This window comes from Oncorhynchus clarkii, chromosome 23 (assembly GCF_045791955.1).
Source record: "Oncorhynchus clarkii lewisi isolate Uvic-CL-2024 chromosome 23, UVic_Ocla_1.0, whole genome shotgun sequence".
In the NCBI taxonomy this organism is placed as follows: Eukaryota; Metazoa; Chordata; class Actinopteri; order Salmoniformes; family Salmonidae; genus Oncorhynchus; species Oncorhynchus clarkii.
This window is the reverse complement of record NC_092169.1, coordinates 15,288,461-15,304,412: the sequence shown is the minus strand read 5'-3', so window position 1 is coordinate 15,304,412 and position 15,952 is coordinate 15,288,461. Positions and strand designations below refer to the sequence as shown.

At 43.9% G+C, this 15,952-nt stretch overlaps 1 protein-coding gene across 1 annotated transcript in view; it reads left to right on the top strand.

Annotated features, from left to right (window-relative positions):
* Nucleotides 1-1,503: 1,503 nt before the first annotated feature.
* Nucleotides 1,504-15,952, top strand: part of LOC139381093 (ubiquitin thioesterase Zranb1-like) — a 35,914-nt gene continuing 21,465 nt past the window's right edge. Inside the window, exons 1-2 of the mRNA XM_071124353.1 lie at nt 1,504-1,873; nt 6,550-7,565. Coding sequence (XP_070980454.1) covers nt 6,638-7,565 — 928 coding nt within the window. The 5' untranslated portion in view covers nt 1,504-1,873; nt 6,550-6,637. The remainder of the gene's footprint in view (nt 1,874-6,549; nt 7,566-15,952) is intronic.

Sequence of the window (15,952 nt, the reverse complement as noted above, 5' to 3'; positions counted from 1 at the left end):
TTCACACTATTAGGTTAGGATAATATGAAATTGTGAAAAGTATGCTAATACTCTTAATAAAGTGTAAGAGTTGTTTGAAAAGACAAGCTGATATTTCGGCCTGTTTTGGCAGGGTGGAGTTTTTGGCCTTCCATTGGGACATCACCATGCAGTAAACGAGTTAATAGACCAATAAGAGAGAGATCCACATCTTTCCACCAATGAGTTAATTTTCAGTTTTCCCCTCCCCACTCACAGACAGTCCTAGCAAAATTCTTGCCTGAGAAATTACTATTTCCTAAGAAGCTATTTTTGTTTCTTTTTTAACATTTGAATTGAAAACAATCACAGTAAGGTACTACATTGTTACCCAGAAATGATTTAATATTGAGATAACAAAACAAAAAAAGCCGCATTACACTTTTAACAATTCACATCTCTCACATTCAAATGTGTTAATGTGCACATTCATTAGTGGGACTTTTGAATTAGAGAAAACAGTTGTCATTCTCTGGAGTTATTGAACATTTTTATTGTATAAATCTCCAAGATAATTATTATTATTCATTTGAGAGAAAAAGTCAAGAGATTGCATGTCTTTTTTAAGGAAATCATATGAGCAAATATAAAATGTTATACATATGGCATTGCTATAAATGAAAAAAAATCCCAGAATTCCAGATAATTTAAATATTCCATGCGTTCCTATCGCTCTGGACAGTTCCAGAGAACCGTTAGCCGGCGTTCGAGAGCGGCAGGTAGCCTAGTGGACTAGTAACCGAAAGGTTGCCAGATCGAATCCCCGAGTTGACAAGGTCAAAATCTGTCGTTCTTTCCCTGAACAAGGCCCACTGTTCGAATCCCCGAGTTGACAAGGTAAAAATCTAGGCCGTCATTGAAAATAATGTTCTTAAAGGACTTGCCTAGTTAAATAAAGGTTTTAAAAAAATGTATAAAAGCAGAGTGGTCTTCTTCTGGGACGTAATTTGGGAAGTGGGTGGGACGTTCATGTAAATAAATCATTGAAATAAGCAGTCGCATGAACCATGCAGAATTTGAAAGATGCATTTATTGTTCTGCTAATTTTCCATTGTTTATGTCAATGCTTGAAATAGGTTTAAAGCAGGGTCACAATCTGTCGTTGGTAAAATAGTCATGATGATTGATGGTGGTCTAGAACTTCCATCGATTACTTTTTTAATAACCTGCCCTTTACTGCAGACTGCTGCAGTATATATATTTTTTTATCCAAAATATGACGTCATCCTAATGTCCCTTAAAGATATACAGCTGAGATACAGACGTAAACAAATTACATGACGGTGGCTCCAGGAATGGGGTGTAATAATACATCATTTGAGCCAAGACTGCAGAAATTAATTACGGTTTCATATTATTTTGACTTCAGAGACGGCTAAAATAAAGCCACAGGTATAACAAAGAGTTATACATATTTGATAAAGCTTGTTAACTATTGGCAACGAACGACGTATTGCATAGCAAACAGGAGGAATACAAAAAAACGATCCAATCAGTTTGCCCGGTGAATCCAGGTGCTAAATCCTTCTGCTTCTCTCTGGAGTGTATTTTTTTTTTCCAGTGTCCCCCCACGCCGCCATTAAAGACCGACAGAACGGTGGTTGAAATTTGGGATTAAAATGATTTAAAGCCCTGGAGAGACTGCATCGGGGGTGTTGTTCTATTGCACAGATCTCGGAGCTACGTACAAACGGAAACTTAAATATGTGTCTTTTGACCAAATGAAAGCTTGACTTCGGGACATACAGATTGGGTTTCGTTGGGAAAGCGCGAGCGATATAACGTTAATGTTGGACTGAAGCTCAAGAGCGGTTTGTTGTGGTTGCGCGTTGAAGGAGTGTAAACACAGGAAAAGGTAAAACACAGTTACATCTTTGGTTAAAACCAGCAGACGCCACTGTTAAATGTTAGCTATATACAGTTGTCACCCCTTGTATGAGATATTGTTTAGAACGAAAGCCATAACGTTACCTTTACTGCGATCATCATAGCTGCACTGAATAGATAACGTTAGCTAGGTACTTTACTCTACTGTAGTTGGCTAGCTACACTAGATTATTTTCATATGTGCTAACGTTGGTTAGAATTTGATTTGTCAAAAACAGTTTCACAAATTAAGAGACTAATGGGCACAACATTGTCTGTTTAAAAAATATTGCCTTAAACGAATGTGAATTTCGCCCTGCATATTAAAACTTTAGTCGTCTCGCAAATCTAAATTATTAGACAGACGCTAAATTAACTAGTTACAATAGTTAGTCTTGTAGTTGTGTTTTTACCATTGTTACTTTGTAAATAGCTAACTATAATCATCGTGGATTTTTATTCGACACGCCCAGCCCAATATGCAGTAGCAAAACTAGCTAATTACAGTAGTTGACTTGTTACATTGCTCAATTGAAATAAGTAGACGCTTTTATTTTTTTAAACCAATCAGGTAGTTTACCAATCCAGGCTATATAGATAGACAGCGAGGCGTGGCTTCACGTGACCACATCCCGGAGTAGGTACAGGCATAGGGTACTCATGTTGCTCTGATGTAATTTGTCGAATTTTGGTGGCCTCTTAAGCAAACTACTGACACTTTTACATTTCCATAAACGTGTTCAGCAGCATCACGTGTTGTTATTAATATACGGGGCTGTCATGACAATAATTTGCATGATACTTATTCAGACACTAATTTACCTGACCTGCCAACACTGACAGAAAAGATAATAAAACTGTCGCATTATACTTACTTCACTGTTTGTTTACCCCTAGCTTTTTTAAGCCGGATAGCTAGCTGGCTGGCTAGCGAGAAATGTATCTCTATCTAATTCACTAGTCAGATATGTTGCGTAACTACTACTTGCCCTTGAACGGTCTAGGTATTTAGAGAAGTGTATTCTTGTTGGATTGCTTATATGGCCTTTCAATTTGCCAGAGACCAGCTGGGGAGACAACCCTACCAAAAAGCCCAAATTAGCCAATGTTGATACCTACACCTAACGTTACATGGCGGAATCTCCAGTTTTGCATAAATATACAAATGCGGAAGAATATTATAGCTGTTATTTGGACTATACAGCTCACTAGTCCTAACTACAAGGGAACTAGCAAGCTGTATGCAATACATCCCGAGATGTTTGATTGGGTTCCAGTCCAGGCTCTGGCTGGGCCACTCAAGGACATTTAGAGACATGTCCCGAAGCCACTCCTGAGTTGTTTTAGCTGTGGGATTAGGGTTGTTGTCCTGTTGGAAGGTGAACTGGCGCCACAGTCTGAGGTCCTGCACACTCTGAGCAGGTTTTCATCAAAGAGCTCTCTGTACTTTGCTCTATTCATCTTTCCCTCGATCCTCACTAGTCTCCTAGTCCCTGCCGCTGAAAAACATCCCCACAGCATGATGCTGCCATCACCATGCTTCACCGTAGGGATGGTGCCAGGTCTCCTCCTGACGTGACTCTTTGGCATTCAGGCCGAAGGTCTGGCTACTTTACCATAAAGGCCTAATTGGTGGAGTGCTGCAGAGATGGTTGTCCTTCTGGAAGGTTCTCCCATCTCCACAGAGGAAATCTGGAGCTCTGTCAGTAACCATCGGGTTCTTGGTCACCTCCCTGACCAAGGACCTTTTCCCCCCGATTGCTTATTTTGGCCAGGTAGCCAGCTCTAGGAAAAGTCTTGGTGGTTCCAAACATCTTCCATTTAAGAATGATTGAGGCCACTGTGTTCTTGGGGACATTCAATGCTGCAGACATTTGTGGGTACCTTTCCCCAGATCCGTGCATTGACACAATCCTGTCTCTGAGCTCTACGGACAATTCCTTCGACCTCATGGCTTGGTTTTTGCTCTGACATGCACTGTCAACTGTGGGACCTTATATAGACAGGTGTGTTCCTTTCCAAATCATATCCAATCAATTGAATTTACCACAGGTGGACTCCAATCAAGTTGTAGAAACATCTCAGGGATGATCAATGGAAACAGGGTGCACTTGAGCTCAATTTGAGGCTCATAGCAAAGGGTCTGAATACTTATGTAAATAAGGTATTTCTGTGTATTTCTAAAACATTTGCTACATTTTCTACTGTTTTTGATTTGTCTTAATGGGGTATTGTGTGTAGATTGAGGATTTTTATTTAATCAATTTTAGAATAAGGCAGTAATGTAACGAAATGTGGGAAAAGTCAAGGGGTCTGTAGACTTTCCGAATGTGCTGTAATATCCTGAAACCATGAGGTTAATCTAACCTGGTCCTTGAACAGTTGATTCAACTTAATTTTGTGGTCTTTTTCTCGTACTAATTATTGTCATGACAACCAAGTATATTAATAACGACACATGATGCTGCTGAAAACATTTATGGAAAAGTAAGTGTCAGCTTTTCGAGCAGGGCTAGCTAGTTAGTCTGGAGACGTCGCTTGGCCCCATAATTGTGGCATACATTCCATGCGACAATCTCTGTTCATGCTAACATTTTTACATTTATAATGAAAGTGTTTTTAGGTATGATGTAGATTGTTCATTTAAGATGAAGTAGAAGTATGTTAAAAATGACCAACCAAACATATCCATAATGATAAAAAAACCCACAAAAAAACAGCCATTGTCAGGTTGAGTAAAGCAGGCAATTTATCATAGGAGTAACAGGGTACCCTATGGCTGTACCCCACTTGGGGGTGTGGTCGCATTAAGCCATGCCTAGCCGTGTGTATCTATGCTTGTGGTGGTTTCAACTTTCAAATGTAAGTTACTCCTCAACCTGGTTTTACAGCCTTTTTAAATATGTGCTGAAATGCATCTCACAGCATTTTGCATTTTGTTGTAATAATAGCTAGCTGCCTGTCTGAATTTCTTGTAATCGCAAACATTTCACTAATATACATTTTGCATGGTGTTGGTTTTTGTCAAGGAATATTTCAAACATATTGAATAAGAACAATTCACTTTATTTGTCACATGCTTAGTAAACAATGGGTGTAGACGGTCCGTGAAAATTTCACTGAGTGCAGAGTAGACTGTTTTGCACTTATCTAGGACCAACCTATCCCACCCCAATCGAGAACCTTTTAGATAGTTTAACCAAATAAAAACCTATCTGACGGGCCTAGGTCAGAGCTAGGGGCAACTTATCAACTGCATTGTTAAAGGTAGACTCAGCGACATGACGTAGGTGCATAAAGTAAACAGCATAGTGGGTCAATATCTGCAAAAACTAACAGCGTTGAAGTGCAGAGGGCTCTCCACAGTGATTTCAGTCTATGCAAAGTTTAAAAAATCACACCACACAAAGTACGGAGATCTGGCCTCCCGAGTGGCACAGCGGTCTAAGGCACTGCATCGCAGTACTAGAGGCGTCAATACAGATCCGGGTTTGATCCCGGGCTGTGACGCAGCCGACCGCTACCCAGACACCCATGAGGCGGGGCACAATTGGCCCAGCGTCATCCGGGTTAGAGGAGGGTTTGGCTGGCCGGTATGTTCTTGTCCCATTCCGCTCTAGCGACTCCTGTGGCGGGCCGGGCGCATGCACGCTGCCACGGTCGCTAGTTGTACAGTGTTTCCTCAGACACATTGGTACGGCTGGCAACCAGGTTAAGTGAGCAGTGTGTCAAGAAGCAGTGTGGCTTGGCATGGTCATGTTTCGGAGGATACATGGCTCTCGACCTCTCCCGAGTCTGTACGGGAGTTGCAGCGATGGAACAACTACCAGTTGGATATCACGAAATTGGGGAGGAAAAGGGGTAAAAAGTGCCAACAAAAAAGTATGAATAATTAAGAAGAGAGCTCCATCGGAATTAAAGACTTTGGAGCCTTGAAACTTCCCAGCTATTTTGGTCCTGTACCTGCCATGCCATACCAGCGTGAAGCAAACCTACACAAATGAGCAGAAACTGTGTCCCTGTGATAGCGAAGTCTTGAATCTCGCTCATTGCAACATCTGCGGTGTTGCTCGTGGCAACATCATTTCGCTGAGTCTACCTTTTTAAGGTTCATTATTGGCATGAGTTTGAGTGTTGTGTTGTCTGGTGTTTGGTTTCATCTGTCAGGTAACACTGCTCTGTAGGGCACATTTGCTCTGTATTTCCGGATGTGTTTACAGTATCAGTTTTAAGAGGCATGGAGGCAGACGATTGGGTCGCAGCCTGCTGCTCTTGGATTCTTGCAATGTGGGTTAATCTGCACTGAGCCTCTCAGTGCGTTAAATCAAAGCCTGAGAATTTGTGCCGGGTCAAGAGCGCACATCGTTGTAGCTGTTTGAGCATGGTTGATGAAATTACAAGTAGCTTTCTTAGTTTTTGTGTCAGAGTTGCGAGGTCTCTAATATCAGATCTGTTACTCTATAATAGATTAGGCTTAACTAGCCTAACTGATGTTTTTGTTTTCCTTTCAAACATGACATCCATTTAAAGTCTAAATGTGTATATTAGATCTATCTGTGATCTTTATTCTGTGTGTTTCTCCATGTGTCACAGTGCAGTCAGTCTGATGATTTTAAAGACCAGTATGGCCCCTCACCCTATCCTGTGTTTCTGTTGTTACTCTAGCATCCTGCTTGCCTGTGTGATCTCCTTGAGTGGAGCTGCCAACCAGAGTCCCTCCCAGCAGCAGCCATCACCCAGCGGTGGAGTGACGATGACTGAGCTGGGTGCCAAGTGGGCCTGTGAGTACTGCACGTTTGAGAACTGGCCTTCTGCCATCAAGTGCACCATGTGCCGCGCCCAGAGGCCCAGTGGGGGTGCCATCATCACCGAGGAGCCCTTTCGGAGCACCCCTGGCCTGGACTCCAGCCACCAGTGGGAACATCTGAGTCACAGCAACAACCCACCCCAGGGAGGCTCCGGTCTCCTAATCTGCCCGGACTCCAGTGCCCGCCCCCGTGTCCGCATCACAGATTCCCCCGAGCCCCCCTCCAGCAAATGGTCCTGCCACATGTGCACCTACTTAAACTGGCCCTGTGCCATTCGCTGCACTCAGTGTCTGTGCCAGCGGCATCAGGGACATCAGCAGGAGCAGCGCCACCAGGGGCTGGCGCAGCAGCCACGCATTTCCACTGAGTCACCCCAGACCTCAGGCTCAGGATGCCGACCCACACCCCCATCCACCCCTACGGACCCCTGCGAGGAGTATAACGACCGCAACCGCCTCAACACCCACGCCCATCACTGGACCTGTGCCTCCTGCACTTATGCAAACTGGCCTAAAGCGTGCAAATGTGTGGTGTGTGACCACTCCAGGCACAAGAGCTTGGCAAAACCCATCGAACTGGCCTTGAAGCCCGAGAACCTACCACCCTCCATACTCAACGAGCAGGACAGTGACAACAGGAGGGGGGGGGTGGGAAGGGGCGGAAGTGGAGTAGTGGGGTGCTGCGGCAGCCAGAGGAGGTCCCCGCCCACCTCCAAGCGGGAGGTGGAGGCTAAAATGGACTTTCAGAGGAACGAGCTGGCATTGGGAGCCGGAATTGGGAGCATAGAGGAGCGGCAGGTGGACTTTAAGAGGCTTAAACAGATGAAGAACAGGATGAGGAGGACTGACTGGTTGTTTCTCAATGCTTGTGCAGGTGAGTCAGTGCGTGAGTGGATGCAAGGAAATCGATGTTATCTCCAATCCTGTTTATTTCTCTGCATTGCCTGCTGTGGAGAATGTTATGCTCGTTATGGTTGAGAAACAACTCCCCTGTATTTATTTACTTCTGTTGTGAAATGGGAGTTATTCATTATACATTTTATGCAGTGAGTTAACAGATTCCCTGCTCATGCTCTGAGAGGAAAGGCTGCAGCCTGTGCAAGCTGAGTGGGTGGATGGATGAACAGTTAGGAACTGCTGTGTTGACTCAAGCCAGAGGTTGAGTTCCTGTCTGACTACAGTGCAGATGAATGCCAGATAGGTACCATATCAGCTAACCACATCATAAGATATAGCAATATGTCAGGCTGGAACTCAACCATAGTCTTTTGGTTCATTATGTTCCTCCAACCCTTACCCTCACCTGACATATATTATTGTTTGCTAGACTGAACAGACTGTTTGTCTTTCTGTAAACTAGGGTACCAGTATTTCCTACACTGGACAACTTGTTACAGCTGTTGATAAATCATTGATGATAATCTGCCATTTTTTTTGTCATTAATGTCATTACATTAAGATTAAATCTGCTGTTTTAACCCAGGATGGTGCCGACAGACCTGGCAGCTCTGCTTCTTGCTCCTAAGCAACTTTGCAGTATTTGTTTTTGTGTGTACTCTCTTACATTATTAGCCCAGAAATTTTTTTTGTGTTATTACATACAACTTTGGGATATCAGAGCGGTGGTAACTCACCAACATTCCGAATTACATTATTGAACTGCTCCAAGTCTCCACCGGCGGAGAAGAGGTATTCAGAATGAACTTCTAGTCCGACTCAGGAGGCGGGCACACCATCTACCGTTTCCGAGTATATTACTTGCCAATGTTCCGTCTCTGGACAATAAAGTAGATGAGCTCAAGGCGAGGATCTCCTTCTAGAGAGACATACTCTGTTTCACAGAATGTTTTCAAGGAATCCCTGTCCATATGTAACAGTATAACTTTAGTCCGTCCCCTCGCCCCGACCCGGGCTCGAACCAGGGACCCTAGCTAGTCATTTCACATTGGTTACACTCACCCCCCTTTTGACCTCGTCCTTTTCTGCAGCAACCAGTGATCCGGGTTAACGACATCAATGCAACAGTTTAACTTTAGTCCGTCCCCTCGCCCCTACCTGGGCTCAAACCAGGGACCCTCTGCACACACAGATAACAGTCACCCACGAAGCATCGTTACCCATCGCTTCACAAAAGCCGCGGCCCTTGCACAGCAAGGGGTACAACTACTTCAGGTCTCAGAGCGAGTGACGTCACCGATTGAAACACTATTAGCGCGCACCACCGCTAACTAGCTAGCCATTTCACATCGGTTGCACATACAGCCAGCTGGGTTCTCAGTTCATCGTGCAGACAGGAATAAATAACTTTCCGTGAAGAAGAAAGGCGGGGGTGTATGCTTCATGATTAACTACTCATGGTGTGATTGTGCAAACATACAGAAACTCAAGTCCTTTTGTTCACCCGACCTAGAATACCACACAATCAAATGCTGATCATATTACCTCCCAAGATAATTATCTTTTGGTTATAGTCACAGCCGTGTATATTCCCCCTCAAGCCGATACCACGAGGGCCTCAAAGAACTACACTGGACGTTATGCAAACTGGAAATCACATATCCTGAGGCCGCATTTATTGTAGCTGGGGATTTTAAGAAAGCAAATTTGAGGAAAAGGCTACTGAAGTTCTATCAGCACATTGACTGTAGTACTCGCTCAGGAAAAACACTAGATCACTGCTACTTGACTTTTCGAGATGCCTACAAGGCCCTCCCCCACCCTCCCTTTTGCAAATAAGATAACAACTCCATTTTGCTTCTCCCTTCCTATAGGCAGAAACTCAAAAGGAAGTACCCGTGCTAAGGTCTAGTCAACACTGGCCTACCCAATCGGAATCCATGCTTCAAGATTGTTTTGATCACGCAAACTGGGATATGTTCCGGGTAGCCTTTGAGAATAACATTGACACTTATAAGGGATGTCTTTCCCATGGTGACTATAAAAAAAAACCTACCCAAACTAGAAACCATGGATAGACGGCAGAATTCGCGCAAAGCTGAAAGTGCAACCCACTGCATTTAACCACTGGGAATATGGTCAAATACAAACCGTGTAGTTATTCCCTCCGTAAGGCAAACAGGCAAAATGTCAGTATAGAGGCAAAGGAGTTGCAATTCAAATGGCTCTGACACGAGACGTATGTGGAAGGATCTACAAACAGTCACGGATTACAAAGGGAAAACCAGCCACGCCGCGGACACCGACGTCTTGCTCCCAGACAAGCTAAACACCTTCTTAGCCTGCTTTGAGGATAACGCAGTGCCACCGACACGGCCCGCTCTCATTCTCTGTGGCCGAATGTGAGTACGATGTTTTAAGCATGTTAACCCTTGCAATGGTGTTGGCCTAGACGGCATCCTAGCCGCGTCCTCAGAGCATGTGCAGACCAGTTGGCTGGAGTGTTTACGGAGATATTCAATCTCTCCCTATCCCAGTCTGCTGTACCCAATAAAGCAAAGGTAGCTGAGCTAAATGACTACTGCTCCATAGCACTCACTTCTGTCATCATGAAGTGCTTTGTGAGGCTAGTTAAGGATCATATAAACCTCTACCTTAACTGACATACTAGACCCACTTCAATTTACTTACCGCCCCAATAGATTCACAGACAATGCAATCGCCATTGCACTGCACACGGCCCTATCCCATCTGGACAAGAGGAATACCTACGTCAGAATGTTGTTAATTGACTATAGCTCAGCATTCAACACCATAGTACCCTCCAAGCTCATCATTTAAGTTTGGGTCCCTGGATCTGAACCCGCCCTGTGCAACTGGGTCCTGGACTTCCTGATGGGCCTCCCTCAGATGGTGAAGGTAGGAAACAACACTTCCACTTTGCTGATCCTCAACACAGGGGCCCCAGAAATGTGCGTGCTCAGCCCCCTCCTGTACTCCCTGCATGACTGCATGACCATGTACGCCTCCAACTCAATCATCAAGTTTGCAGACGACAGTACAGTAGTAGGCCTGATTACCAACAATGAAGAGACCGCCTACAGGGAGGAGCTGAGGGCCCTGGCTGAGTGGTGCCAAGAAAATAACCTCTCCCTCAACATCAACAAAACAAAGGAGCTAATCGGGGATTTCAGGAAACCGCAGAGGGAGCACGCCCCTATCCACATCGACGGGACCACGGTGAAGGTGGAAAGCTTCAATTTCCTTGGCGTTCACATCACTGACAATCTGAAATGGTCCACCCACACAGACAGTTTTGTGAAGAAGGCACAACAGTGCCTATTCAACCTTTTTTTTTTTAGGAGGCTGAAGAAATTCGGCTTGGCCCCAAAGACCCTCACAAACTTTTACAGATGCATAATTAAGAGCATCCTGTCGAGCTGTATCACCGCCTAGTACGGCAACTGCACCGCCCGCAACCGCAGGGGTCTCCAGAGGATGGTACGGCATGCCCAACGCATCAGCGGGGGCACACTGTCTACAGCACCCAATGTCATGAAGGCCAAGAAGGTCCTCAACGACCTCAGCCACCCGAACCACGGCCTGTTCACCCCGCTGTCATCCAGAAGCGAGGACAGTACAGGTGCATCAAAGCTGGGACCAAGAGACTGAAAAACTGCTTTACTCATCTCATATGTATATACTGTATTCTACTGTATTTCATCAATGCCACTCCGACATGGCTCGTCCTAATAATTATATATTTCTTAATTCCATTCTTTTACTTTTTAGATTTGTGTATTGTTGTGAATTCTTAGATACTACTGCACTGTTGGAGCTATGAACACAAGCATTTCGCTACACCTGCAAGAACACCTGCTAAATATGTGTATGTGACCAATAAAATTTAGATTTGAACTCTTGTTTAATTATTTCTCATGGTTTACATATTTGTCAAATCATGTGATAACTTTTAACCTTTCTGTCCTGGCATTTATGGCAGTGTAAGTTGTTTGTCATATATTAATCAGTTAAATTAGACATTGAACTTGAACCCTGTGACAATCCTGGCTCTAGCTGTTGGACAGTTTAAAAAAATTCTATGGAAATTTCAGAAATGCAGTGTAACATTTTAGTGTCTGTTTATGTTATGTGGTGAACACAGTTTTCATGGGCACACAAATCCCCCAAAATCAATGCTATTGCAAAATCAAATTCTTCTAACCAGAATGCCTCTTCAATATTTATGCATATTTACTTGTTAGATGCACATTTGGGGTCGCGCTGTTTAATTACGCCGTGATATTTTCACACCATCTGATCCAGGAAGGAGTTTTCTGAATGACAGTCAAGTGATGAACAGCTGTTGTGATAGCGCATGTGATGCAACAACAGCCCAAGTGCTGGAAAAAAAGGTGTTTGCGAGGAATGTCCCAAATATTTTGGTGTCTCATTCGTTACGCCGGTGAAGACAGTTGTGCCTGGATTCACGTTGGATCTAATATCTCTAGTGAATTGATGTTGATCATCGGTTCTCTGCTTGATTTACAGCAGATTCTCATTAGAATTAATAGAGAAAGCATCAAGGTAATGAGTTCATGTTTTTGTGCCTCGGATTGGACACTACTGTGTGCAATTGTGTAGGATAGACTATTGCGCAACACCCAACGCTATTCCTATGAATTATTCTGGATATAATGACGACAAATTACAGAGAGCATAGTGGGCTTATTCACAATTATCTGACCAGGTTTGCACACACTGCAGCAAGGATTTTGTCCCACTCCTCCATACAGACCTTCTCCAGATCCTTCAGGTTTCGGGGCTGTCGCTGGGCAATACGGACTTTCAGCTCCCTCCAAAGATTTTCTATTGGGTTCAGGTCTGGAGACTGGCTAGGCCACTCCAGGACCTTGAGATGCTTCTTACGGAGCCACTCCTTAGTTGCCCTGGCTGTGTGTTTCGGGTCGTTGTCATGCTGGAAGACCCAGCCACGACCCATCTTCAATGCTCTTACTGAGGGAAGGCCAAGATCTCGCGATACATGGCCCCATCCATCCTCCCCTCAATACGGTGCAGTCGTCCTGTCCCCTTTTGCAGAAAAGCATCCCCAAAGAATGATGTTTCCACCTCCATGATTCACGGTTGGGATGGTGTTCTTGGGGTTGTACTCATCCTTCTTTTTCCTCCAAACACGACGAGTGGAGTTTAGACCAAAAAGCTTTATTTTTGTCTCATCAGACCACATGACCTTCTCCCATTCCTCCTCTGGATCATCCAGATGGTCATTGACAAACTTCAGACGGGCCGGGACATGCGCTGGCTTGAGCAGGGGGACCTTGCGTGCGCTGCAGGATGTTAATCCATGACGGCGCAGTGTGTTACTAATGTTTTCTTTGAGATTGTGGTCCCAGCTCTCTTCAGGTCATTGACCAGGTCCTGCCGTGTAGTTCTGGGCTGATCCCTCACCTTCCTCATGATCATTGATGCCCCACGAGGTGAGATCTTGTATGGAGCCCCAGAACGAGGGTGATTGACCGTCATCTTGAACTTCTTCCATTTTCTAATAATTGCGCCAACAGTTGTTGCCTTCTCACCAAGCTGCTTGCCTATTGTCCTGTAGCCCATCCCAGCTTTGTTCAGGTCTACAATTTTTATCCCTGATGTCCTTACACAGCTCTCTGGTCTTGGCCATTGTGGAGAGGTTGGCGTCTGTTTGATTGAGTGTGTGGACAGGTGTCTTTTATACAGGTAACGAGTTCAAACAGGTGCAGTTAATACAGGTAGTAAGTGGAGAACAGGGCTTCTTAAAGAAAAACTAACAGGTCTGTGAGAGCCGGAATTCTTACTGGTTGGTAGGTGATCAAATACTTATGTCATGCATTAAAATGCTAATTAATTACTTAAAAATCATACAATGTGATTTTCTGGATTTTTGTTTTAGATTCCCTCTCACAGTTGAAGTGTACCTATGATAAAAATTACAGACCTCTACATGCTTTGTAAGTAGGAAAGCCTGCAAAATCGGCAGTGTATCAAATACTTGTTCTTCCCACTGTAGATGTTTTTTTGCATTGGATATATTGACCATATCATATGGAGACAAAAACATAAACCTTTTACCTTTATAAGTAGACATATTTTCAAATGATTACATCCTTCCAATATACATTTTAAAGAACGATTTAGTTATGAATTTAACTTTAATTAAATGAGTTGATTCTTTACATGGGATGATTTCACTGAACAACAAAATAAAGAATATTGAATGATCCCCAATGGGCATCTCCCAAAAACGTTTTCAACATTCAATGGCTTCCACTCTCAGGCTTCCATGTCTTCTCCCTGGACCTCCTCAATGTCCACCTTTTGAACATCAGACTCTGAGGCCTTATCTTCTTAGGGCTGAGATCCTGCTAACTGGATCGATATGACAACAGCCAGGGAAAGTGCAGGGCGCCAAATTCAAAACAACAGAAATCCCATAATTAAAATTCCTCAAACATAGAAGTACGCTTCTTGTTAATCCCACCACAGAGTCGGATTTCAAATAGGCTTTACGGCGAAAGCACCACAAATGATTATGTTAGGTCAGACCCAAGTCACAGAAAAATGTTCAGTAGTTCCAAAAACATCCGGTGATTTTGCAGAGAGCCACATCAATTTACAGAAATTCTCATAATAAATGTTGATGAAAATACAAGTGTTATGCATGGAACTTTCTCCTTTAATGCAACCGCTGTGACAGATTTCAATAAAGCTTTACGGAAAAAGCTAACCATGCAATAATCTTGAGTACTGCGCTCAGAGACCAAACAAGCCAAAAAGATATCCCCCATATTGTGCAGTCAACAGAAGTCAGAAATAACATTATAAATATTCACTTACCTTTGATCTTCATCAGAATGCACTCCCAGGAATCCCAGTTCCACAATAAATGTTTGTTTTGTTCGATAATGTCCAACATTTATGTCCAAATAGATAATTTTGTTAGCGCATTTTGTAAACAAATCCAAAGTCACGAAGCGTGTTCACTAGGAGCAGACGAAATGTCAAAAAGTTCCGTTACAGTCCGTAGAAACGTGTCAAACGATGTATAGAATCACTCTTTAGGATGTTTTTAACATAAATCTTCAGTAATGTTCCAACCTGAGAATTCCTTTTGTCTGAAGAAAAGCAATGGAACGCGAGCTACCTCTCACGTGAACGAGCATCATGAGCTTGTGGCAATCTGCCAGACCACTGACTCAGAGCCCTTATGAGCCCCTCCTTTACAGTAGAAGCCTCAAACAAGTTTCTAAAGACTGTTGACATCTAGTTGACATCTAGCCTTAGGAAGTGCAACATGACCAATATCCCACTGCATCTTCAATAGGGAATGAGTTGAAAAACGACCAACCTCAGATTTCCCACTTCCTTGTTGGATTTTTTCTCAGGTTTTTGCCTGCCATATGAGTTCTGTTATACTCACAGACATCATTCAAACAGTTTTAGAAACTTCAGAGTGTTTTCTATCCAAATATACTAATAATATGCATATATTACCAACTGGGACTGAGTAGCAGGCAGTTTACTCTGGGCACCTTATTCATCCAAGCAACTCAATACTGCCCCCAGCCATAAGAAGTTATCTTCATTGTCACTTTCCAACCTTTTTGAGGATGGCTCATTGTCAGGCTCAAAAAGCCTCAAATTTGCCCGGATGGCCACCAATTTTTCACCCCTTGTATTGGTCAGCCTGTTGCGTTGATATATGTGTTCCCAAACAAGGACCAGTTGCTCTCTGAGGAAGCTGATGTTGGTGGGATTTGGAGGATGATGGAGGCAACGGGAAAGAGCCTCAGATGCACAAAGTCCCTTCCACCAGGTGGCTGATGAGATATGTTGGCATGACTGCCATATTGCATCTCCATTCCAAAGCCCTTGCTTGGAAGTGTACTTCGCCATACTGCAAAGAACCTTGCCCTCATCCAGGCCAAGGTGGCGAGATACAGTAGTGATGACTTTGCAGAAGTCTTCATGCTTTTTGATGTATTTCAGAACAGCAGTTTACTCTGCTTGGAGCAACAGTGAAGTGGGCAGGGCAGTACGGATTTATTCTCATACAAGCGCAAGCAGAGTCTGAACATCCGACAGAATGGCATTGTCGCCCTCAATTCGTGCAATGGCTACTGCTATAGGTTTCAGGAGTTTCAGGCTGCTTATCACTCTCTCCCAAAATACATCATCCAGGAGGACCCTCTTGATGGGGCTGTCCATATCGGCAGACTGTGATATGGCCATTTCTTGGAGTGACTCCTTCCTCTCCAGGAGACTGTCAAACATGATGACAACACCACCCGGACGGGTTCTTGCTGGGCAGCT